Source organism: Monodelphis domestica, chromosome 6 (genome assembly GCF_027887165.1).
Source record: "Monodelphis domestica isolate mMonDom1 chromosome 6, mMonDom1.pri, whole genome shotgun sequence".
Lineage (NCBI taxonomy): Eukaryota > Metazoa > Chordata > Mammalia > Didelphimorphia > Didelphidae > Monodelphis > Monodelphis domestica.
In genome coordinates this window covers 309,514,470-309,538,290 of record NC_077232.1, presented here as the reverse complement: position 1 = coordinate 309,538,290, position 23,821 = coordinate 309,514,470, and the positions used below count along the sequence as shown (strand labels likewise).

The 23,821-nt window shown below is 41.0% G+C and overlaps 1 protein-coding gene and 1 pseudogene across 1 annotated transcript in view; both read right to left on the bottom strand.

The window, feature by feature from the left end:
• Positions 1 to 23,821, bottom strand: part of ABHD18 (abhydrolase domain containing 18) — a 66,948-nt gene that overhangs the window by 4,023 nt on the left and 39,104 nt on the right. Inside the window, exons 6-13 of the mRNA XM_056803524.1 lie at positions 23,531 to 23,609; positions 23,342 to 23,426; positions 22,458 to 22,485; positions 21,085 to 21,223; positions 16,358 to 16,447; positions 16,154 to 16,255; positions 2,806 to 3,175; positions 380 to 542 (exon numbers count right to left, since the gene is read on the bottom strand). Of these exons, the coding sequence (XP_056659502.1) occupies positions 380 to 542; positions 2,806 to 3,175; positions 16,154 to 16,255; positions 16,358 to 16,447; positions 21,085 to 21,223; positions 22,458 to 22,485; positions 23,342 to 23,426; positions 23,531 to 23,609 (1,056 nt within the window). The remainder of the gene's footprint in view (positions 1 to 379; positions 543 to 2,805; positions 3,176 to 16,153; positions 16,256 to 16,357; positions 16,448 to 21,084; positions 21,224 to 22,457; positions 22,486 to 23,341; positions 23,427 to 23,530; positions 23,610 to 23,821) is intronic.
• On the bottom strand, positions 3,475 to 16,144 carry LOC130455145 (zinc finger protein 512B-like; annotated as a pseudogene).

Sequence of the window (23,821 nt, the reverse complement as noted above, 5' to 3'; positions counted from 1 at the left end):
TTCTGCCAGCCCAAATTCTCATCCTTCAGGGATAAGCTCAGACACTATACCCTGACTCCTCGGGCTCTCTTGCTCCTCTCCTTTTCCTTCTTTATGTTCTAGGATGCATTTGATTTATCTGTGCCCTTGGAAATGTGACAAGTATGCTATTCTGAGTCTTCATTTAAATCACTGAAAAAAATGTTGGGGAAAAAAATGAGTCCAAAGAAAAGATCCTGGAGAGGTTAGCCAAGAGTGAAAAGGAAGATGGACGATAAAGAAGGGACAAAAGGAACTGAAAAGAGTAGACCTTAGAAAGTCACAATAAAAAAAGCAAGTATTTTTATTTATGCTGGTGAAAGAAGAGAGAAAAAAAACTTGTTTAGATTAAGCACCTCACCTGAACAGCCCTTGTTTGAAAAGGTAAGCACTAATATGTCCCCCTTCTAGGTAGCGAATTTCACATCCAGGCCAAATTTCTTGAAGGCTTCGAACTCCTGTTCGTGGAATATAGGCATCTTCTTTGGCTTGAACCACGATAATAAGACTTGGATCAACTGGAACTATGCATAGGATTAAAAACAATTCAAAAGTAAGCTTATTTAGTGAACAAGAGATGTTGACATTGACTAAGTTAGGAAAAATTGAGATACCTGAATATTATGAAACTTCCTCAAATTTAAATGGAAAAAAAATAATCCTGAACCAAATCAGTACAAACAACATGAGAAGGGAGGAGGCAAACAGGGGGGAAAAAATCTTTTCTTTAAATATCTTTCATAGATGGCGGCTTAGAACAGAAAAGGGTGAAACTGATATGACAATCCTTGCAAACCAATCTTTGGAAAAAGTACCTCAAAACAACAGGAGTCAAATATCTTTCATAAGGATCTGCTATCCAAGATATACAAGCAACTAACAGAAGCCAAGGCCCAGCGGAAAAGTAGTCACAGGATGGAAATAACAGTTCTCAAAAATAAGAACTGCAAACTTGTCACAACAGCAAAAAAAAAAATGGTCCAAATCACTCACAGGAGGAATGTGAATCAAAACAAAGCCTCAAGAAGTTTCACTGCTGAATTAGCAGAGGACAAAAAGTAAAACCTGAAAGGACTGTCCTAACCCGAGGCAGAAGGTGCCCCGCCAAGGTACTGGAGGCCCAATACAACCAGGACATGTGTAGTACTTTCCACTTTCTCTTTTTCTTACTCATAAGGATGGGGTTTTGCTCTTTAGATTTTTGAAACTGCCAAATGCTGAGTTCCTTTCTCAGAGAATGTAAATAAATCAAGAAAGCTTGCTACATAAGGCACAGCTTTAGAAATAGGTCTACTAGATGCCAGTGCTTCCCCAATATTATCTCCTTTGATCCCTGCACCAACCACCCTGGGAGGTAGGAGCTATTATTATACCCACTTGGCAGATGAGGAAAAAAGAAGCAGAAAGAAGTTAAGTAACTTGCCCAGGGCCATGCACCTCGTAAATATCTGAGGCCAAATTTGAACTTGGGTCTCGCTGACTCCAGGCCGGGGCTCTATTTGTGCCACTTTGCTGCCCCCTAAAAAAACCTATCAATACATATTTGCCTTTCCAAACATCCTCTACAACACACCTAGCAATTGGCCATTCAACCTCTTTTTGGCCATTTCTGGGAAAAGGAACCCATTCTCTTGCACTTAACTAGTATAAGGGTGCTATTGGAATTTAGGTCTTGTTGCATTCGTTTAGAGAAAAGAAGTAGAGAAGCTGGCTTGAGCAAGAATTGGAGTTTGAAGCAGAAAGGAGACCGAGTGTCCATTTCAAATACGGACAGTAGAACGATCATCCTGTGACAGTCTCTCGGGGGGTCGCTGTTACTCTGAGGGAGTTGGGCAGTTGGTCACTGGCAGAGACTCACTCTGACGGCTTGGAGGAGGCAACTTCTTTTCTCTCTGTCTCATTGTTTGAAATAGAAGGAAAGGAGGGAAGACCTGAAGGAGCTTCGTGCGTTCTTTTTCTAACTTGGGAAACACTACTGACTCTCTAGTCTAAGACCACCAAAGAAAGACCTGGTCTTTGGTTTGGGCTCAGTCTGCTAAAGCTCAGTCCTAACTCGATCCTTGCTGAGACTCAACCAGCTAGCCTTTGTTATTTTTGTAACTTCAAGGCAAAGTCAAGCATTATAAGGATACGAGGCTCAGTGTATTGTAGAATGGGGACACTTTGAGTTAGTCAGATCAGGAAGGATCAGTGTAGCCTGTGGACACAGGAGAAGTGGTTCCTTGTGGGACCAGGGAGATTTATTTAGGTGGAGGTAGAATCCTTTAGTTGGAAATCCTTTTTATCCTTATAGTTCAATAAATACTACATTTTTTATGACAAAAGTCTCTTTATAGTGTCCTTGCGCCTGGCCCTGAAGAGAAGTTAATTGATGAGCTTCACTTCACTGTTATAAACTGAAGATACTTTGTTAGCACAGGAAGCAGAGTATCAATAATCCATCCAGTGTCTATATTAGTTTTACAGTCTTTTACACTAGCTATGTGCCAGACAATCTGTGCCTCCAGGCCTGTGGCTCACTCCCAGGTCCTAAGGAAGACCCTTCACAATGTTTAATGCACTATGAAATGCAGGGGACCCCCACATTCTGACACTTTCTGGGGCAAATTCAGTATTTTCCAAACCAATCAAAATTATAATCAAATCAATATATATTCAAATAAAATATAATCAAATCAAAAAAATTATGAATCAAAATTATAGACATGTCTGGAGCTTCTCAAAGGGTAAGCCATGTTCCAGCCATGCAGATATAGGGCGCGCTTAGCCACCAGAGGAAAATGGTACCTGAGAAGTTCGCCACATGGGTGCATTCGTCCATGACGCCTTTCATGAACATCAAGGACTCCTTCTGTAGGCTGCGCCGCCTTCTTTCTTCCCGCAATGGGCGGTTTGACTGCTGTGTCGTGCTCTCACTGCCACTGCTCTGGGCAGACAGTGTTTTACTAAGGGCCTGAATCTTGTCTCCAAACACAAGGCCTTCTGATGCGGAACCGACGGAGGCCTTTCCAGAGTTGTGACACTGGGCAGATTTCATGCAGAAAGATTCATCTAGGTCTAGGTTCAAAGTTCTGGGAGTCAGATTAAAGTCAGTCAGGTTGTCCACACTATTAGGGAAATGTTTCACAAAGTCTTGTCCCATTTTAAAAGAATCTGTCTGAAGAGTTGGAAGGAAGGGAAAAAAAGAAATCAGAACATATCCTCAAGAATCAGATACCTTACTAAAGTAAGAGATCTTATTTACCAACTTTGCTTAAAAAAAAAAAGTATGAGTTTACAGGAATTAACTAAAATCCAACCACTACCAAGTGATACCACTGAGATCTCAGAATGGTATTTTATATAATTTTTTAAATGATTTTATCATTTGCATTTGCTCATGACATGCTTACTTCAAGAATTTGAAAACCTGAAGGCAGACCCACCTTAGTGATCTTCCTAGACCCAAATAGGGTTGTTTCCATCACAAATATTTCCATACACATTACAAAAGTTAAAACATTTAACCAGGCTGAGATACCAGGCAATACAATTATTATTATTAGAGTTGACAAAAACTTTTTCTTTTTTTAAACCCCCACCTTCTGTCTTGGAGCCAATAGTGTCTGAGGCCAGATTTGAACCTAGGACCTCTCGTCTCTAGGCCTGGCTCTCAATCCACTGAGCTACCCAGCTGCCCCTGACAAAAACTTTTTAAATGAAGTTTTTCAAGTAAGATTAATGCTTATGGATCTGGAACTTTTGGTTATATTATTGTTTTCAGGATGAAAGAAGGAACTAAAATTACAGCGATAAGGGTTACAGAGGGTAGCCCTTACCATCTGTCTTAAAATCATATTGATTCTAAGACAGAAAATTCTAAGACGGATGGTAAGGGCTCCCAAATAAACAAACAAACAAATAAATAAAGGCTACAAAGACATGATGTTGAGGTGGTGACGGGAGTATTTGGACAAGAGATGGACAGGAAAGGCAGGCACAGATGGGCTACGATCCATATCATCAACAGGAGGAATTCAAGAAGATCATGGACTCATTTCAGCATTTTTAAATTTAAAAAAATTTCCCCCATGGTTAATTATTAGAAAAACGCTGTTGACGATGAAGAAGATAGCATTTATGTAGTGCCCATTGTGTGCCAAGCACTTTACGAATATCATCTCATTTGATCCATACAACCCTGGATTATTATCATTCCTATTTTACAATTAGGGAAACCAAAGCAAAACTGAAGATCTGCTGTCAAATCCCAGGTTACAACCTGACAAGAGGAATAAGTGTCTTATTCTTTAATAGATTTCATCAGTGGGGACATTTAAAAAAAAAAATAGTATCTGATTGTTATTTTTTGTGCAAAACCCTCCATCTCTACTACAGGCATTTCCACTGGCTATCCCCCACAGCAAGATCTCTCCTTCATTCCCATCTCCTGATGTCCATGGCCTCCTCTAAACATTGGCTAAAATCTCACCTTCTGAAAGAAATTCTTCCCCATTTCCCTTAATGCTTGTGTCTTCCTCCTGCTGACTACCTGTACACATATGTGTTTGTATGCTCCCTCTTCCATAGAGCACGACAGCCTCTTCTCTTTCTCTGCATCATCAGGCATGGTGCCTGAGGCAGATTAAGTGCTTAGCTTTCTGAGGTAGGGAATTTAAGTCCTTTTGTTTTTTTACCTTTTATCACCTTCTAGGTTATGCTAAGTGAAAATAATATTAATTTACAGTAGTGGAGAAGAAGAAATCTTATAATTAGAATAAAAGATGTATACCAAGCTATCATCTGAACTATGTATGCCAGCTATTTTAAGATTCTTTGTAATTCCCAAACAAAAGTAAATCTATGACAAAACATTTTTCTGGTCAATGGCTCTAACAGAGACAATTTATGAGAGGGGAGGGGAGGAAAAGAAAGGAGAAGGGAGAGAACCAAAGGGTGAAGTTTGGTATTTTCTCTTAAGGAAATCATTTCTAATTACAATTTTATAGTTTAGAAACAAAGACAAAATGAAGGTTCCTTTTAGAAACTGATTAGGATTTTGATAACGAAGAAATCAAGGATTTCAGAACAATACATTTCCAGTGGAATCTGCCTGAGCACTGATAAAGAATTACTCTCTCAGGTGAGACCAAAGGACTTTAGGGCCAGGATAATGAGAAGGTATTTCTTAATAAATTTTCTTTAAAAAGGAGGATGGTTCCACATTCTTAGTAAACTATTTTTGTCAGCCTTACAAAAATGTCCATGACTGAAATAGGCCACTGACACTGTTATCAGATCTCGAGGTCTACAGATCTCTAAAGAGTGTCAAGTAGAAGCATCAGTACAATACTTTTACTTCTTCCTTTTGGAAGGCATAGGCCAAATGGTACTTGGAAACTCATGTTCCAAAACAACAGATTTAGAAGAGAAATAAACAAAAATGTATAAGGCAAGTCACAAAGATATCCTAGGGGCAGCTAGGTGACTCAGTGGATTGAGTTAGACCTAAAGAGAGGAGGTCCTTGGTTCAAATGTGGCCTCAGACACTTCTTAGCTGTGTGACCCTGGGCGAGCCACTTAACCTCCAATGCCCTTATGCTTTTCTGCCTTGGAACCAATACTTAGTATTGATTCAAAGGTGGAAGGTAAGGGTTTAAAAAAAAAGTGAGAGACATTTTTCTTCCTTGTAGTAGGAGTATAGAGTGATTTATTTATTTATCTTGGGGGGGGGGGGGGCATTTTTTCATCACCCAGGTTGAGACAGTAGGAAGAAATAAGCTATAAATGTAGCCCCCCCACCCCAAGTTTAGACAACTTATATAGTATAAAAAGAATATAAAATCATTTGGTACTCGTGAAGACAACTGGCTTTCTCACAATATCTAGGAGACACACACTGGGCAAATATAAAAATTCACATCATGAACGGTAGCTCCTGCAAACAGGGCCTTAGGGACACTTGAGGGAGCAGAGATCCCTTCCCCAACCCACCCACCTCCAGCAGCCCCTTCATGTCTGTAGCTACATCCAAATCCTCCCTCAGTTTTAAGGTACTTTCTTCTCTTGCTGGGAGAGGAGGGGTAGGTAGGGTGTTGGAGGGAAGACCCATCAATAAGTTGGGTCATAATTATATCTATTATATGCATTAATGGAGGGAAGTGGTGGCACAGATAATTCATAAAAGCAAATAATCTAAAAACAATTTGTGTTTGGGAAGACAGTGTAAGCTACTGCATCTGCAAAATAAGCCCGACTTCCCTTTTACATTCTGTCTGGATCCTCATCTCAGGTGACCTTTCCTACTTGGGCTCTCACTGCTTCCTAGGAGTAGGAGGGAGAAAAGCCAATCTTACCTTTTACAAACTGCCTAGAAGCTACCACTTCCTTGGGGGTCCCATTTGCCTTTGATCAGTCTCCATCATAAGTACACAATGTAACTGAAAGGGGTGCTGGATTTGAAGTCAGAACACGTAGGTCCAAAGGTCAGCTCTTCCACCTTAGCCTTTTGGGGCCTCAGTTTCTTAAATGTAAAAGGAAGAAGCTGGACAAGATGACCTCTAAAGCCACGATGTAATGAGGTTAGAACTCCTTCCATATTTCCCAAAGGTCCACATTCAAACTTCCCTTTTCACCATTAAAAGCTGGAGATAAAAGGACCCACTAGACATTCAGGGATCAGTCAGATGACTGGGGCTGAGGAAATACTCAAAGCCAAAAGTTATAATGGCTACTAAGTGCTTACTGGGGAGATACGTTGGAGACAATTTCTTGAGGAAAGCCGATCTTCCACTGCTTTCAAGAAATAAGAATTTATTAAAGACTTCACTCACTCTCCAATACCCTACAAAGCAGGTGCCACATACTGTCTTGATTCCAACTCAGGGAGTCTGGAACCTATTCTGGAGGTCATTCTACAAGAGGGAGTGGATGAGGAGCTGTAGGCTCTTCCTAACATCAGCATCCCTGGAGCTGTCATTATTTATTAAACGTTACTTTCTAATCTCTGAAGTGGCAGCAACCAGCCTGGGCACCATGGTGTAGTGAGGGGAGAACAAAAGGTCTGAATAGGGAATCAGGTGGGGAGTCTGATAGACTCACTTCATTTCGCTGGGCCTTGGTTTCTCATCTGTCAAAATGAGGGAGCTGGACAAGATAATCTCAAAGATTCTCTTATAGCTCTATGATAATCCTATGAGCCAGGAGAAAACTGGTAATGGTCAAGTGCAGAGGAAGCAAGAGGGCCTTGCACCATTGGGCCATGCCCTCCTCTCATTACCACCACCAGTCATGACTGTCACACATAGAACTATGTTTCTCCAAGAGAGGGGATCTGGAGTATTGTGCTATAGAAAACCAGAGATGAAGTTCACCTTCCCTTCCCTCAACTCTACTCAGGGACCAGAGAAGTCAAGACTTGGAGAAGAATGATGGATAGGCACGTCTTCTAAAAGCACAGCTCCCAAGGGAAGGGAATGACAAAGTATTTGAAGGGTGCTCATATCTGCCCTTCCAATGCTTCACAATATTAGTCAGTCCTTCAATTCTTATTCTCATTATACCCTCTGGCGGAGGTGAGTGGGCAGGCAGACACAGAAGAGAGAAAAAATAGGGAAAGGGATCAGAAGACACAAAGGGATTGCCTAAGATATAAGGGATCTATCCAGGAAAGTGGTTAAGTAGGGTCCAGGCTTACAAGGCTAAGAGGAAGGGAAGTCATGAACTAGGCTGGGTCCTATGATGTACAAGCACTTAACAGAAGCACAATGCCATAAGGGCACAAAAGGCGGCTCTCCTGAGAACAGGACCAGCACCAGTCCCATCCAGGGGCTGAGAAATAAGATATTTGAATGTGGGGTCAGTACGCATGGCAAAGTCCAGGTCCCCATCATTTCCTCAACTATAGCTGAAATCTGTCTTCTACGTCCCACAGGGATCCCTTTTCTTCACCTATAGAGATAGGCTTGTCCCTCCAGAAGAAAGTTCAGGCCCTTTAGCAACTTTTCCAAATACCGGGATCCCCAAAGTCATTTTATCCCTGGAGATGTGGGAAGAGGGGAGGAGTTTCCCCCCCAACCATTCTCAAATGACTTCCAAGCATTGGAGGTCGTGGCTCTGAGAGAACATCTGGACACAGATTTCTCTCACTCTATCCCCCACCCCATCCCCTCAAAGTACAACAGCCTAAGGTCTCAAGAACAAATATCTGAGAAATGCAAATCAAAACAACTCTGAGGTACCACCTCACACCTAGCAGATTGGCTAACATAACAGCAAAGGAAAGTAATGAATACTGGAGGGGATGTGGCAAAGTCGGACATTAATTCATTGCTGGTGGAGTTGTGAATTGATCCAACCATTCTGGAGGGCAATTTGGAACTATGCCCAAAGGGCGACAAAAGAATATCTACCCTTTGATCCAGCCAGAGCACTGCCCCAAAGAGATAATAAGGAAAAAGACCTGTACAAGGATATCATAGCTGCGCTCTTTGTGGTGGCAAAACATTGGAAAAGGAGGGGATGCCCTTCAACTGGGAATGGCTGAACACATTGTGGTGTATGTTGGTGATGGAATACTATTGTGCTAAAAGGAATAATAAAGTGGAGGAATTCCATGGGGACTGGAACAACCTCCAGGAAGTGATGCAGAGCGAGAGGAGCAGAACCAGGAGAACATTGTACACAGAGACTGAGACACTGTGGTACAATTGAAGGTAATGGACTTGTCCATTAGTGGCAATGTAGTGATCCTGAACAACCCAGAGGCATCTTATAAGAACTATCCACATTCAGAGGAAACACTGGGAGTAGAAACACCAAAGAAAAACAACTGCTTGATTACATGGGTCAAGGGGGATATGATTGGGGATACAGACACTAAATGATCATCCAAGAACATGGAGATGACAAGCTGCCACAGCCTTTCTCAGTTAAACAAGGCTAAGGAGCAGGTCCCTGGGAGTGGTTTTCTTCTTCCTTCCAAAGGGATAGCCAGGGTGACAGGGAGGACAGGAAAGCCAAAGAATGAGGGATGGGAGATCGGAGACACCCTCCCTTCTCCTCTCCCTGGCCTGTAAACTCAATATCCAGACAGTCTGAGAAGCAGCTTGGCCTCCCCAGCCCCCCACCTCTCTACCCCAGCCTCAACCACTGCTCACTTCTCAGGCACCTTACTGGCTCCTGATTTCTGGCTGGGCACCACTCTTGTCTTAACTGCCAATTGTCTTTTTTTTTGGGGGGGGGGCGCTCAGAGGACCGTTCCTTGGGTTTTCGGCCCCACTTCTTCACACTTGATGTGCTTTTTTTCTTCTCCTTGGCAGAGAGCTGCTCCTTGCTCTTGGGTTTGGGTGGGGAGTCTACTGAGGTTCGGAACCAGTTCTCAGAATGTGTCTTGATGATGTGGTATTTTACACTGCTCTCAGAACTTAACTCCCTCTGACACAGGAGGCACCGATACTTCCCCATCAAGTGGTCTCCCTTGATACAGTTGACCAGATGGGCTTTCAGCCCAGAGTAGAATAGATGGCTTCACAGCAATTATTACAAAGAACAGTTGACATGACCTCTTTCCTTTACTTCATTCTTCTACGTCTCCATTACCTGAGGATTCAGTGTTGGGAGTCCTGGCCGAGTGTAAACCTCTCCCAAGCTAGCTCATCCTCTGCAATTTCCTAGAGATGGAACACTGCCACTTGGGTGGATTTCTGGCAGATCCGTCCACTTGGTGTCCACTCCATATTCATCTCAACATCTGGCTCAGGAGGTTTTCCCACAGGTTCCTCAGGAGGCAGAGTAGGATGCTCTGAGCAGATGTGGTAATCATGACCAGCCTTGGGTTTATAGGTCTTACCATAGTGATGACACACGAACACAGGACTCTCCACGTCACATGACTGCTTCCCATTGCGCCTCTGGTGGTACTGGTATCCCATGAGACTGGAGAAAGCTGCTGCATAGCCCTCATTGGGACACTTGAGCTTTCCCAACTGCTTCAGAACTTTCCTCAAACGCTCTCGTTCCTTGTTCATCTACCTCAGTAGGCTCTACATCTTGAGCTTGCTGCTATGCTCCGCCATGGTATGGTAGCTGAGTCCTGCAGCTTCTGATAAACATCCATGTGCTTTTTGAGGCCTACAATGGTTTTCCTGGTGATGATTCCACAGGTAGGACAAACCAACTCACCCTTCTCATGGAGGATCCTTTGCCACTGTTCTTCAGGGCTCCCTGTGCCCAGGTAAGCTGTGGTACAGTCTCTTTCTTCACGTTGGTTGTCAAGACCTTTTTCCTGCCCTCCTCAGCACTGCTGCTGGCTTCTAACTTCTTGGCACAGTGAGCCTTGGCCTTGTCCTCTGCCTTGGCAAGGCCTTTAAGTCCAAAGGTCCCTGAGATAAGATGGTTGCTCCCCAGTGAACTTCTTAGGCGTTTTTTGTTTCCTTCTGTGCTTGGAACACTCAGGATCCTCTTCAGGGAGTGATACCAGTACTGTGGCCTTTTTGCTGCTTGTAGCCTTGGTAGCAGGTGAAGCAATGGCCTCTGTTGCAGTCATATGGAAGTCCCTATTCTCACATGTGTCCAGGGCACACTCTCCATTTTCTGGGTGCAAACTCCCTTCTTTCTCCAACTTCGCCTGTTTTGAATGGACAGGGTAGGTGTCCAAGCCCTCTTTTTACCACTGCTCCTTCCCACAGTTCTTTGCACTTTGCTCTCTGATTTGTTCATCAGCAACACTTTTCTGGGTGATGCCAATTTGCTGATTGGGATGGGCTTGCTGACCAGGACAGGTTTGCTGGATAGGATAGGTTTGCTTACTTGAATCAGCTTGCTAGGCAGAACAGTTTTGCTGACAGAGACCAACTTAGTGACTGGGACAGGTTTGCCAATTTGGACCGGCTTGCTGACTTGGATCAGTTTGCCGACTGAGACTAACTTAGGTACTGGGACAGGCTTAAGAACTGAGACTGGTTTAGGGACTGGGACCGGCTTGGTGACTGGGATTGGTTTGCTGATTGGGACCGGTTTAGTGACAGGGACTGGCTTATTGGTCTGTACTGGTTTCCCAAGGGGTACAGCAGGGGGAAAGGCCTGCTGGCTGGAACAGGCTGGTCCATGTGATTCCACAGTCTGCGCTTCTCTAGCCGAGTTTTGAAGGTAAAGGCAGCTTCACAGTAGGAGCATGGGTATGTCAGCTTCTCAGAGACGGCACCCCCCTGGCAATGCTGATAATGATATGAGTCCATAAATTCCTGGGAACTCCAGCCAGCACCCTGAGTTTGGACACCTCACCTGAGAGTGGGCTTTGAATCCATCCTTCCATTGGTTCATCAAAGAGAGAGGAATGTCTCTCAGTGTCTGGTTCTCGACCTTTGGCTGTCCTGTCCTTTCTTCCTGCCTTCCATCTTGTCACTGGTAGAATTTCCTTCAGCTGGGTGCATCATGACGCCCCCGGGGCCGGTGCAGGCTGTGCGCCATGCAGGGCTCACGTGCACTCCCTCCCCTCTGTAAACCTTAAAATTTCTTAGACTTATAAATGTTGGAAATTTCACCATTGGGAAATTTCATACTTGGAAAATTTCTTACTGATAGTCTATTGGAATGGGAACCCCATTGGCAAGGGAGGTTCCTCCTCCTCCCTTCTTAAGATTACTTTAGGACAGAAACCTTTTGCTGAACAATGGAAAGGGCTGCAGCATAGATCAAAATTTAATTATTCCAATCTCCACCCTACTCAGGGTAACAGGATTTAGGAAGGGCTGTAGCAAAGGATCAAGATTTAATTATTTGAGAATATGACCTTCAACAGACATGTGCAAAGCCACAGACCTCTGGGCGGTCCTGGGTTAAGCTAGAGCCACTATTGGCACAGGGAAGACATGGACAGTGATTGGTAGATGTGAGAACTGAGGGGAGGGAACTTGGATGGTTTAAAGATAGAGGGGTCTGAAGACTCAGGGGGGGAGTTGAGGAGTTGGTCTGAGTGGTTGGAGTGTGCTCTGAGAAGCTTGCTCTGAAGGAAGCTGAAGGTGGGGGCCTTTGAGACTGTTTCTCCATTTTGGTCACGTGAGTGATAGGGACTGATCTCTTTTCTTTGCCTCAGCTATCTAAGGGCTTGGGCCTTTTGGCCCAGCCTAAACAGAAGGGGTATTTAAGCCCTATTCCCTTCTCTCCCCTTTCTTTCTCCCTCTCTCTCTCTATCTCTAATACCTTTCTTCTTCCTGTTTGTAATTAAACTCCATAAAAGGTTGACTGCTGACTTGAGTTTTCATTTAGGAATTACATAGCTGAATTCCTTGGTGACCTTAAATTAATATATATCAGTCTTTTAAAGTGATTTCCATGTCACACCTCCTAGAGAACCTAGTTTCTCCATGTGGAATGAGACAGGAAGTCGTTCTTTTTTGTCCAGACACCTTGGAATGAGGAGAGCATGCGGTTAGGCTCTGGGCTAGGTCAGTCTTGCTGATGAGGTAGGCCACTGGAAGAGCTATCCTGACACCTGTCTCCCTCCTTCCCACTTTTTGCTATTTAATAATATTCATAAAATTAAGATACAGTGTCTAGAGAATTTTTATTGACACACCCACAAAGGAAGACGCAGAAAATGCCCCAGATTGAATTCTGATGGGGAAATCCAAGAAATATCATGGCAAGTCATTTTTCTTTGCTCCAGGAAGCTTAGGGAGACAAGGAGTTTTGCAGACAACGGGGATGGTGTCTGGTCAAGAGCACACTGTGTGGAACATGCCAGCGGCCAAAATAGCTGAGATGGATGGAGTGGGCACCGATGCAAGTCACTGGTCAGAGCAGTAAAAAGCAGCAGAAGTATTGAAGAGGCCCAAAGGTAGGCCAGACATATCCAAGAAGTGCATAAACCCAGCACCAACTAAAAGCCCAAAGTCAGAAGGACAAGAAAGCAAAAAAAGGATCCTCCTCAAGAGTTAAGATAGAGAAGCCCAAGAGATAAATACAGAAGAAAATGCCTCAGCAGTATCTACAAGCCAAGGCTCAGAGAAAAATCCACATCCAACCAGAATTCTTAAGTCAAACAAGTTTTTTAAAAGAGCTAAAAGATGCTTTTGAAAAAACAAATGAGAGGTCAGGAAGAAAGAAATGAAAAGACAATTCAACAGGCTGGAACAAGAGGTGCCAAACCTTACCCAAGAAACTGACATCAGAAAAATTGGACACTAAGAAATTTTAAGACAAAGACAAAAGCTTAAACAAATGGGAAAAAAAATGTGACGTGCTTTCATGGACAAATGATAAGGAAAACTGAGCAGAAGAGGTTATTTAAGAATCATTAGATTAGAAGCAGCTAGGTTGCCTTACTGGATAGAGCACCAGGCCCCGAGTTCAAATCAGAACTCACATGCTTCCCAGTTATGAGACTGTGGGCAAATCAACTAACCCCAACTGTCTAGCCCTTACTCTTCTTCAGCCTTGGAAGTGATACTTAGTACTGATTTGATTTCAGAATGTATGGATTTTAAAACTATCTGAAAGCATTGGCTAAAAAACCAGGCCCAAGAGATCATAATTCAAGAAATCACACAAGAAAATTGGCCAGACCTCTTAGGACCTGAGGACAAAGTAGAAAATGAAAGAATCAAATGATCACTTCCTGACAGAGAGATCCCAAAATGAAAACTCCCTATAAGATTACAAACAAAATCCAGGGCTTCCAGGTGAAAGCCAAAATGCTGCAAGTAGTCAGAAAGAAAGAATTCAAGTACCCAGGAACAACAGTCAGGATCACACAAGATCTAGCCAACCAAAAGAGCAGAAAGCTTGAAATGTCATTTCCCAGAAGGCAAATGATATAGGTTTACAATAAAAAAACCCAAATCTGCTCAGTAGGAAAATGAAAGTCCAAGAAAGCAGGTAAAGAAATTGTTACACACAATCAAAATGTTTGTAAAAGCAGTTTCTCTTTTTCCCCTTTAATATTTTACTTTTCCAATTACATGTAATAACAATTTTCAACATACATTTCCTGAAGTTTTAAGATCCAAATGGTCTCCCTCTCTCCTCACCTCCTGATTAAGGTAATTAATTTGATGTGGGTTACATATATATTATCATGTACAACCTACTGCCAAATTGGTCACTGTTGTATAGAGAATAAGTATATAAAAAGCCAAAATCCCCACAAAAGCCATAAACAAACTAAAGTGAAAATTAGTATGCTTTGATCTGCATTCTGACTCCAGTAGTTCTTTCTCTGGACATGGATAGCACTCCCCACCATAAGTCCTTCAGACTGTCCCAGATCACTACATTGCTGAAAGTAGCTATGCCTTCCAGTGGATCATTGTACAAAAAGAGCAGCTTTAAATATTTTTGTACAGGTAGGTGATTTTTTTCCCCTTAAATCTCTGAGCTACAGACCCAGTAGTGGCATTATAATACCAAGGAGTATGCATAGTATTATACCTCTTTAGGAAAAGCTCCAAACTGTCCTTCAGAATGAGTAGATCAGTTCACAACTCCACCAGCAATGCATTAGTGTCCCAATTTTGCCACATCCCCTCTAATATTTACCATTTTCCTTTACTATCATATTGACCCAAATGCATTTTTAAAGCTCTAGTTCTTCCTTTCTTTTTTTCTTTCTCTTTTTAAAGGGCATGTTTCTTATTTTATTATTGTTGTTTTAAAAAATCCTTACCTTCCACCTTAGAATCAATACTGTGTATTGGTTTTAAGACAAAAGAGCAGTAAGGGCTAGGCAATGGGGATTAAGTGACGTGCCCAGGATCACACAGCTAAGAAGTGGCTGAGGCCAGATTTGAACCACACATACACACACACACACACACACATACACACACACACACACGCATTTATTTATTTATCTGTTTGTTTATTTTTGCCCTTACCTTCCATCTTGGAGTCAATACTATGCATTGGTTCCAAGGCAGAAGAGTGGTAAGGGCTATGCAATGGGGGTCAAGTGACTTGCCCAGGGTCACACCGCTGGGAAGTGTCTGAGGCCAGATTTGAACCTAGGACCTCCCATCTCTAGGTCTACCTCTCAATCCACTGAGCCACCCAGATGCCCCTGCATGTTTCTTGTTTTTGAAAGAAAGGGAAGATATTAGGAAGAGAATTTCTTGCTAAACAGGATATTTGTCTTTCTTCCTCACCTCACTCTCTTCACTCTGTTTAAATAGTAGTTTTTGGTGGAATCATAGGATTGAGAGTTGGAAGGAACCTTGCTGATTGTTTACTTGATACAGCTGATGAAAATGAGGCCCAGAGAGGTTGAGGGAATGGTCTTACCTGTGTGAACTCAAGGTCACACAAGCAGTAACCAAGTCAAAATTCAAACCCAAATTTAGGATCGCTGCTATTCTACCATGATGCCACCATGATAACACAGAGCTGATGTCTAATCAAAACACTATATCTTTTACATTCTGCTACTAGACACACAGTAGATGCTTCGGAAATGATTACTGATTGAGTGATTCTATCAAAAGTAAATATCAACTTGCATTTTCCTATTAAGAATTTCCAAATCTGACTAGAACAAAAGTAAAGAAAGTTTGTTCTCAAATAAGTAATTTTCTCTTAAGAGACTTAATGGGAATGTTCTCAAAACAATAATTTTTAAAAACCTGACACTTGAATTTGACCTTATACACAAAGTATCTATGGAATATAAGCCAATTATTTTCTACTATCTCACCTTTAAAAAATATGATCATAGAGGGCAGCTGGGTGGCTCAGTGGATTGAGAGCCAGGCCTAGAGACGGGAAGTCCTAGGTTCAAATCTGGCCTCAGACACTTCCCAGCGGTGTGACCCTGGGCAAGTCACTTGACCCCCATTGCATAGCCCTTACCACTCTTCTGCCCTGGAACCAATGCATAGTATTGACTCCAAGATGGAAGGTAAGGGCAAAAATAAACAAACAAATAAAAAACAGATAAATAAATAAATGCGTGCGTGCGTGCGTGTGTGTGTGTGTGTGTGTGTGTGTGTGTGTGTGTGTGTACACATATAGAAATTCTATGATCATATACGGATATGATCATAGAATTTAATGTTAGTGGCATTTTTCGTATTTCAGGCAGAAGGAACAATGAATCATCCTACAAAAAAAATATGTATTTACTCTAATGAGCCACTTGTAACAGAAATCTGAATACACTTACCCCACAATATTCAAGCATGTGGAAAATTTCTTCTTCATAAACTGTCTGTGTATAATACTGTTTCTCCAATTCCCTCCAATTGACTGATTTACTTAGCACACCCTAAAACAACAGAAAATGTAATATTCACACACAAATGCCACTTCATTCACTACCACTTCTACATATTTAAAGGTGAATCAATATTAAATGCAGGAACATTACCGTAGTAAAAACTCCAGAAGCAGTTGACCAGGAAAGACATGGAATTAGTGGCAAAGGTTTTGGCCAGTTAGTTACAGCTAATGAAGCCATCTGTAACAAGAATTATAGTTATAGAAATGCTTTAAATAGGAAATCCTTCAATGAAAAAAAAATTTCCAAGAAATACTATTAGTTTGTTTTGCTAGTTCACTATGTTGGCTCTTTACTGTCTGCAGGAGTTTCCAACAATTCTATATTTGGCTCTTTTGATCATTTATCCACACATTTAATGAGTGTCTACAACGTGTATGCCACTGTGTTTCCCGCTGTGAGGACATGAAAATAAAAGAAATAGCCCTGAGAGATGCAGTAAACTAGAAGGGGGGAGAAATTACATACTTTATACAAAGGAGGAAGCAGAAAGGAGTACAAAGTGTTCCTGGAGTTGAAAGGCCCCCTTCATGACAGGGATTGGAGAAGGATCACTAAAGTTTTAAGAAGTAAAGGGAGGGCAGGGAAGGACTGACAGATCGGCCATTTCAATAGACAAAATGATTTGGAAGACAATTTGGCTAGAGCCTAGTCGACCTCAGAGCCAAGAGGACTTGGGTTCAAATGTTACTACTGGCCCGTACTGGCTACGTGACCCAGGGCAAGCACTCAACCTCTCAGTGATCTAGACAATGCTCTCAGACTAGGAAAAGGGGCCAGCTTGCACTCGTAGGGGCAGGGTCCTCATCTGGCAATTTACTCGGAAGAAGGGACATCAGGTGCAGTTCCTGTCCCTAGGCATCCTTATTTCCCAATGGCTCCTCAAAATGTGGTGGTCACTTGGGGTTCCTAGAGGCTGTTGCAGGCCCTGAGGCCTTGCTTCAGGCTTCTCAAAGACCCTCTATCTTCTCTGATCCTGTCAATGAAGCAGGGAAAGGTGGATAGAGGCCAGACTCAAAATGCTGAGGTATAATTCCATAGCTAATAGAATCACTGAAGATTTCTAAGCAGAGAAAGCAAAGTACTCTAGAGGTCTATTTGAGAAAGATGAATCTGGTCACAGTATATAAACTAGAACGGAAAGAGGTGGGGAGACCTATTAGGAGGCTACTGCAATAGTCCATGTGATGTATCATGGCTTCAGAGGGCTGACTGAAAAAGGTGGTGGACCACAAGCGAATAATTCCAGACCTGGCCAACATGCTGAATTATCTTGCTCATGGAATAATTTGTTACAAGGGAGGATTCTATTCAGAGAGAAGAGGAATTAAGAATAAAAATTATTAAGAAGAAGAAGAATAAAGAAGTGAGTTATGTTTTTAAAAGCATCATTAAAAAAAATTTCACTCCAGGGTAAGGAGGGCATTCACTAGGGGGGATACACTGCCTAAACAACAATGTTCATGGAAATATTATTTCACTGGTTCTGAAAGTTGACTCTTTTCTAAATTTTAGTAAGAGTTGTTTTGTTCATAATCAGTCTAGGCTGAGAGTCTTCATTTGGAGTCTGTAAACTCTTGAAAAAATAGTGATAGCTATTTCTTTTTTTTTTTAAACCCTCACCTTCCGTCTTGGAGTCAATACTGTGTATTGGCTCCAAGGCAGAAGAGTGGTCAGGGCTAGGCGTCAAGTGACTTGCCCAGGGTCACACAGCTAGGAAGTGGCTGAGGCCAGATTTGAACCTAGGACCTCCTGTCTCTAGGCCTGGCTCTCAATCCACTGAGCTACCCAGCTGCCCCCAGTGATAGCTATTTCAACAGAATTGGTTTCCCTTGTACCTTAGTTGACGTATTAAAAACATTTATCCGAGAAGGGAACTACAGATTTCACCAAACTACTAAAGGAGTGGCCCCCAAAAGGTTAAGAACTCTTTTTCTAAAGGGAGCCTCTCCTTAAAATGTTTTTGACCTCACCAAGACGAGATATAGAATTTATGCTTTAGATAACACTTTCAATTTAACAAATAAGGTAGGAAAATGATTTATATAGGGACAAAAATCATGAGGCTCTTTTTAAAAGATAGTGTAAGAGAAAGGCTGAAAACTTTACAATCTGTTTCAGAGTATCTTAAACAATGATGACATAAACCTTACAGATCTGTGCTATAATGAGGCCAAAGGCCTGAGACTCATGAGACCTGGTTCTTTCTAGTCCCTTCACTGCCAGGAACTAAGAGACTTAAGCATTTCATTCAACTTGTTTGAGTGCTGTAGAGTTCAGTTGATCTCTAAGGTTTCTGCTAGCTCTAAAGTTCTATGATAAAGATCAATTTCCTAGTTCCTCTAAGCATAATTGTATCCCAAATTACAGAGATGGAGATATCAGACTTGTCCTAAATCCAGGACCAGAGAACTATTGACATCCCACTGTTTCTACTTAATAGCAAACAAACATTTTAGCAGGGAATCAAATGAGAGAACAAGCATGAAAGCAGTAGCAGTGTCCAAAATGATTCCATCATCTTTAGTTCCAAACATGTATCTTAGAGACAAACAAAAATAAGACAACCAATGGGAGAAGGTTTTTTTGGCAAGAAAAAGCAGCACCAAAAGATGTCATATAAGATATTGTCATGGCATGCTCCAACAACTAACAATACTTTTGTAAAAATCCAACGACTTCTTAAGAGATTTACTATAGTTTTTTCTTAAAAAAAAAAAAAATTCCGTACCCTCTGAATTAGAATTGATACTAAGTATCAGTTCCCAGGCAGAAGAGGAGTGAGGGTTAGGCAAGTGGGGTTAAGTGATTTGGCCAGAGCCACCCAGCTAGGAAGTGTCTAAGGTCACATTTGAATCCAGTTTACCAAGAGTTTCCAGTTGCTTTTAAGTGCAATTAATATCATCAAAACTGGTAAAATAGCTTTGGCTCTGAATAATAAACACTTATTTTGTCTCCGTCATGCCATCTAAAAGATATACTGTAAGTTCTCGCTCACGGCCATGAGTATCAACCAGGGACTAGTAAACATGAAACTCGGTCCCTTTTTAAAGCAAGGCAGCCCCCTACTACAGAGGATGACTGCCGACCTGCCTCTTGACAGAGAGATAATGCGGAATGACTTTTTTTTGGACTTGGTGAATGTAGAAAGACATGAGTTTTGCTTGATCACATCGATTTGTTGTTCTAAGGACCCCTTTTCCTTTTTGGGAGAAAGCAAAGTAAGCCATTTGTCCTTCCATTCAGAGAGGTTAGCCTTATACTTTCCATATACTGTTAACAAATGACCTCAGTCTTGCTATAGCTCTGCTCTGACTGCAAGTATCATACCTGTACCATTTTAAAGATACCGCCTGGCCTTGCCATTAAAATCGTTACTGAGAGGTGCTGGATGGCACTATTTCACCATGCCTCAGAGTCATTTTAACAGCTCACACTGACAACCCCGCGAATCAGATGCTGGTTATCATCATCCCTCTTTTAAAGATGAGGACACAGGCTATGCCGCTTGCTGAGGGTCACACAGCAGCATGAGTAAGTTTATCTCTAAAGAGGGATATAAATGGAGCCTCCTTGCCTCCATATCCAACACTGTAGCCACAGCCTTCTCCACCTGCAATCTAATGGAACCACAGGGGGAAAGGAAATGGACTTCTCTAACTTTGGGGTGGTTTCATTTTGAGTGAAATTTAAATGGACGCTACACTCTACATTTGGGTTATTTTTAACCGTTTTTCCATGTATGTTCTTGGCAAAATAATCTCATAAAATGGTTTCTCATGCTTGGTGTAAATGATTTTGAGTCTTCACGCCATCGAATGCTTTATTTGTTCAAAGCATTTGTCCATGTATTATCTCATTTGAGTCTTGCAATAGCCCAGTCAAGCAGGTGCTATAAATATTTCTAAGGAATCCACTGTTACATTGCAGGAAATGAAGCTAATAAAGAAGCTGAAGGACTGGCTCCCTAGAGGCTCAGTGTGTGGATGAGTCAAGGGAAGAGGAGGTTTCTTGATTCCTAGGCCAGGGTTTCACTGATGCACGCGAACACAGGCAGTGCCCGGTAGTATTCAAGAACACCAATTCTTTTCCACTTAACGGTTATCATTTCATTGCTTACATTTGACTTTAGAGTTCGTACCTGCTAATGTGCTCCAATCCAGAGCTCTAAAGACATTTCATCATCTAAAAACAATTAGTATCTAATTTCATCTCTCTGAATCCTTCCTCTCCCCATGCAAATCACAGTTTCCCTCTGACTGAATATATCAAGAACCATTTATAGAGAAATTTTCTTTACTCTAAGGTTAGTAATATAGTTGGTGACCATTTTCTGATGCTAAAACCTAGTTTTTCTAGAAGAAATTTTCACCCTAAATGTTAGCCCGAGGTCAGTTTCCCTCTAAGCATTTTAACATATACAATGTTTTCTAATCCTATTAGCTATATTGAACTTTTTTCTTTTAAAATAACTCTTAACTTCCACCTTAGAATCAATATTGTGTATTGGTTCCAAGACAAAAGAGTAGTACGGGCTAGGCAATGGGGGTGAAGGGACTTGCCCAGGGTCACACAGTGAGGAGGTGTCTGAGGCCACTAGGATCTTCTGTCTCTAGGTCGGGCTTTCAAGCCACCTGGCTGTCCCCTATGTTATAAAGTAGTATCAAATTTCCTTTGGGGAATAAGAAAAGACCGTACTTCAAAGGGACTCTTCTTAGTATAAAGTTAAGCCTAGCTTTACTTAATCAGTTATCAGTTGAATAAGGTCATTAAGTTTGTAACAGAATGAAACAAATGAAAACAACATAAAAGCTTACATGTCCTCCCATGGATATTCCAGTCATCCCCAGAGGTCCATAACCCTCCCTCTCTAGCCAATGCAAGAGAGCTGCAGACTCTAGAACAAGAGCCCCTCCCATCACAAAGAGGTCAGACACATTTTTCAAGCTTGACCTTCTATTCTCAAAAAGAGAGAGAAAGAGAGAAGAATGGGCTTATTTCACAAAATTACATTTCTAAATATAGCAATTCACTAATTAAATCTTCTTAATTAATCAAATGAGATAATATATGTAAAAGGCTCTGCAAACCTTCAAGTGCTCTATGTTAGCTATTGCTATTATCACAGGCTGGGATTGCAGACAGAGTTGTCTTCGTAGCCAGAATACCAAGGGTTTGATTGCTGCCTGTGGCATTAGCTTTTCATAAAGAACAGCTCTGGTAGAATGGACGTGTCAGATCAAATGTTTTTTTTCAGTAAGAGAACAATGTAAGTTCTCACTTTTTGTTGGATCTTGAACAGGAACAGAGTAAGCTCTGGCTCTGGGGAAGCCAAGAGCTTACATTTTAAATGATCCCTTACATGTCATCTTTTGACCTGATTTATTTAAAAGTCAAACTCATACAGAGATATACCCTGAAGTATCAAGAAGTCCTTGGTTCTCTGCCAATACAAAAGTGTCTTTCTGGCATATCTATGGCCAAAACCCCATGGACTGAGTCCAAGATGGACCAACAAGAGACTAACGGCCAAATTCCCAATCTTGTGATTACGTTTACAGGATGGGAAGATTCCAGTGTAAAAAGAATTCACCTGATATACTGATTTCCACTTTCAATGCTTGAAATCCTCTATTGTGTTCCACAGAATATAAACTCTTCAACTTTTAATGCGTTCATTTTCACATACTCTTTTAATGACGAAATTGAAATTTGATGTAAAAATTCATCACTAACAAGAGTAATTAATTAATCACCACCCATTCGGATGACTTTCCCATTCGAAACACTGCTTTCTGGCCACTACTATTTATATATGCTGTTTTTCCTAAAGAAAACATAAGCTACTTGGATATGTACTTCACAGTGCCTGGAAATAGAAATTTCTGTTAAGACATGCTTTTTTCATTCACTCATTTATTCAGAAATTCTCACTACCGATAACATGAAGGGCAAATTACTGTTTTATAAAATGAAAAAATGTATTGCAATGTCTCTTTGCCCTGTTATTTGTGGCAAAAAGATTTCAAATCCCTCTCCTGTTCTTCACTAACTATAATAATTTGCTAGAGTTTTTTTTAAATCAAGCAAATTTTGTAGTGATTTTTAAAAATCATGCAATCTTGTAGTAAGACATTTTTAAGATCAATGAAAATGAACATAGAGCAACAAAAATAAACATTATACTTACACTTGATCTTTGGGTTTCCTACAGCCATTTAAGAATGTATGTCAAAGAAAAAGCTAAAAAAAGTTTTAAATAAACTCAATGCCCTAATGAATAGGCCCCAAAGCAAAGTGGCTCATCTACTAAGGACCAAGAATTAATTTAAATTTAGGCATCAATGCTTCTTTGTCGCTGTCCAGAAGCTCTGAGTTTCCTCAACTCAATTTTATTAAAGTTAAGAGTTGGTCAAACTTCATCTAGATATGGTTTAGAACAAATTCTGATAATATGTGCATCTGGATCATGAAATCCTGTCAGCATTTTTTAAAATGTTAAATACACTAATCAAAAAATAACAGATTAACCCAGTAAAATTACTTCTCACCTCCAGGAGGGGGGAGGGAAAAGAGGAACGAGAAAACAAGAATTATGTAACCATGGGGGAAAATTTAAAAATTAAATTAAAAAAAGCCAGAGTGGGAGTTAAGGACTTCTTTTCATATAATATAACTTACACCTTAATGGAATACTAAGAAAGCAGAACCAGAAAAATAGGGTACATGATCATATAGAAAAGAAAGTGAACCAGAAGGAGACATAGAAGAGTGATTAAAGACTGATTTCATGTGTTGAAAGTCATTTCTTCATTACTTAAAATATAAAAGGGAGCAAAAACAACTTTAATGTACTCTACTAAAGATTGTTAACATCACTTTTCTAATGAATCGTTGAAAAATAAAAGAGCTTTTACTCAGGGAGAAAAAAACTCCATTGATCTTTAAAAATATCTTCAGAATCAAAAACTAACCTACTGTTCATCTGTTCAAAAGGGGCAGGTTATCATGCTCCTTTCTTCCATTAAAGACTCATGAAGAAAGAACAGCTTCCTGGTTATTGCAAAAGGATATAATAAGGGTTTTCTAACAACAAAGAAGCCATTCGTGCTTCTTTGATCATTGGACGGGCCATTAGTGTTCGTCGTCTCCAGTAATGCTAAGGAAAGAAAAAAATGATATACTTATAAGGATCAAAATATCACATTTATTAGGTAGAGTGAATTAATGATTGATTTGGGTTCATGGGTTTATAAGTCTTACATGATCTCCCGTTCCAGCAAGATGAATACACACTGGTCTGTATTTGTTGTTCCATTCTTTGGGTACAATGAATTGAAACCTATTTAAAAAATAATTTATAGTTAAATTCTCAAGGTGCTCTCAAGGGGAACAATATTTGAAATAGCTTAAACTAAAAACTCACTCATAAGTATAAAACGCCAAATTTTGGATTTTCAGCTACCTCACAGAACATCTGAGATCATTTAAGTCTGACTGAGACCTGACAAGTTATCCTCAATGAAGAAATAGCTACTGTCACATGAGACAGCC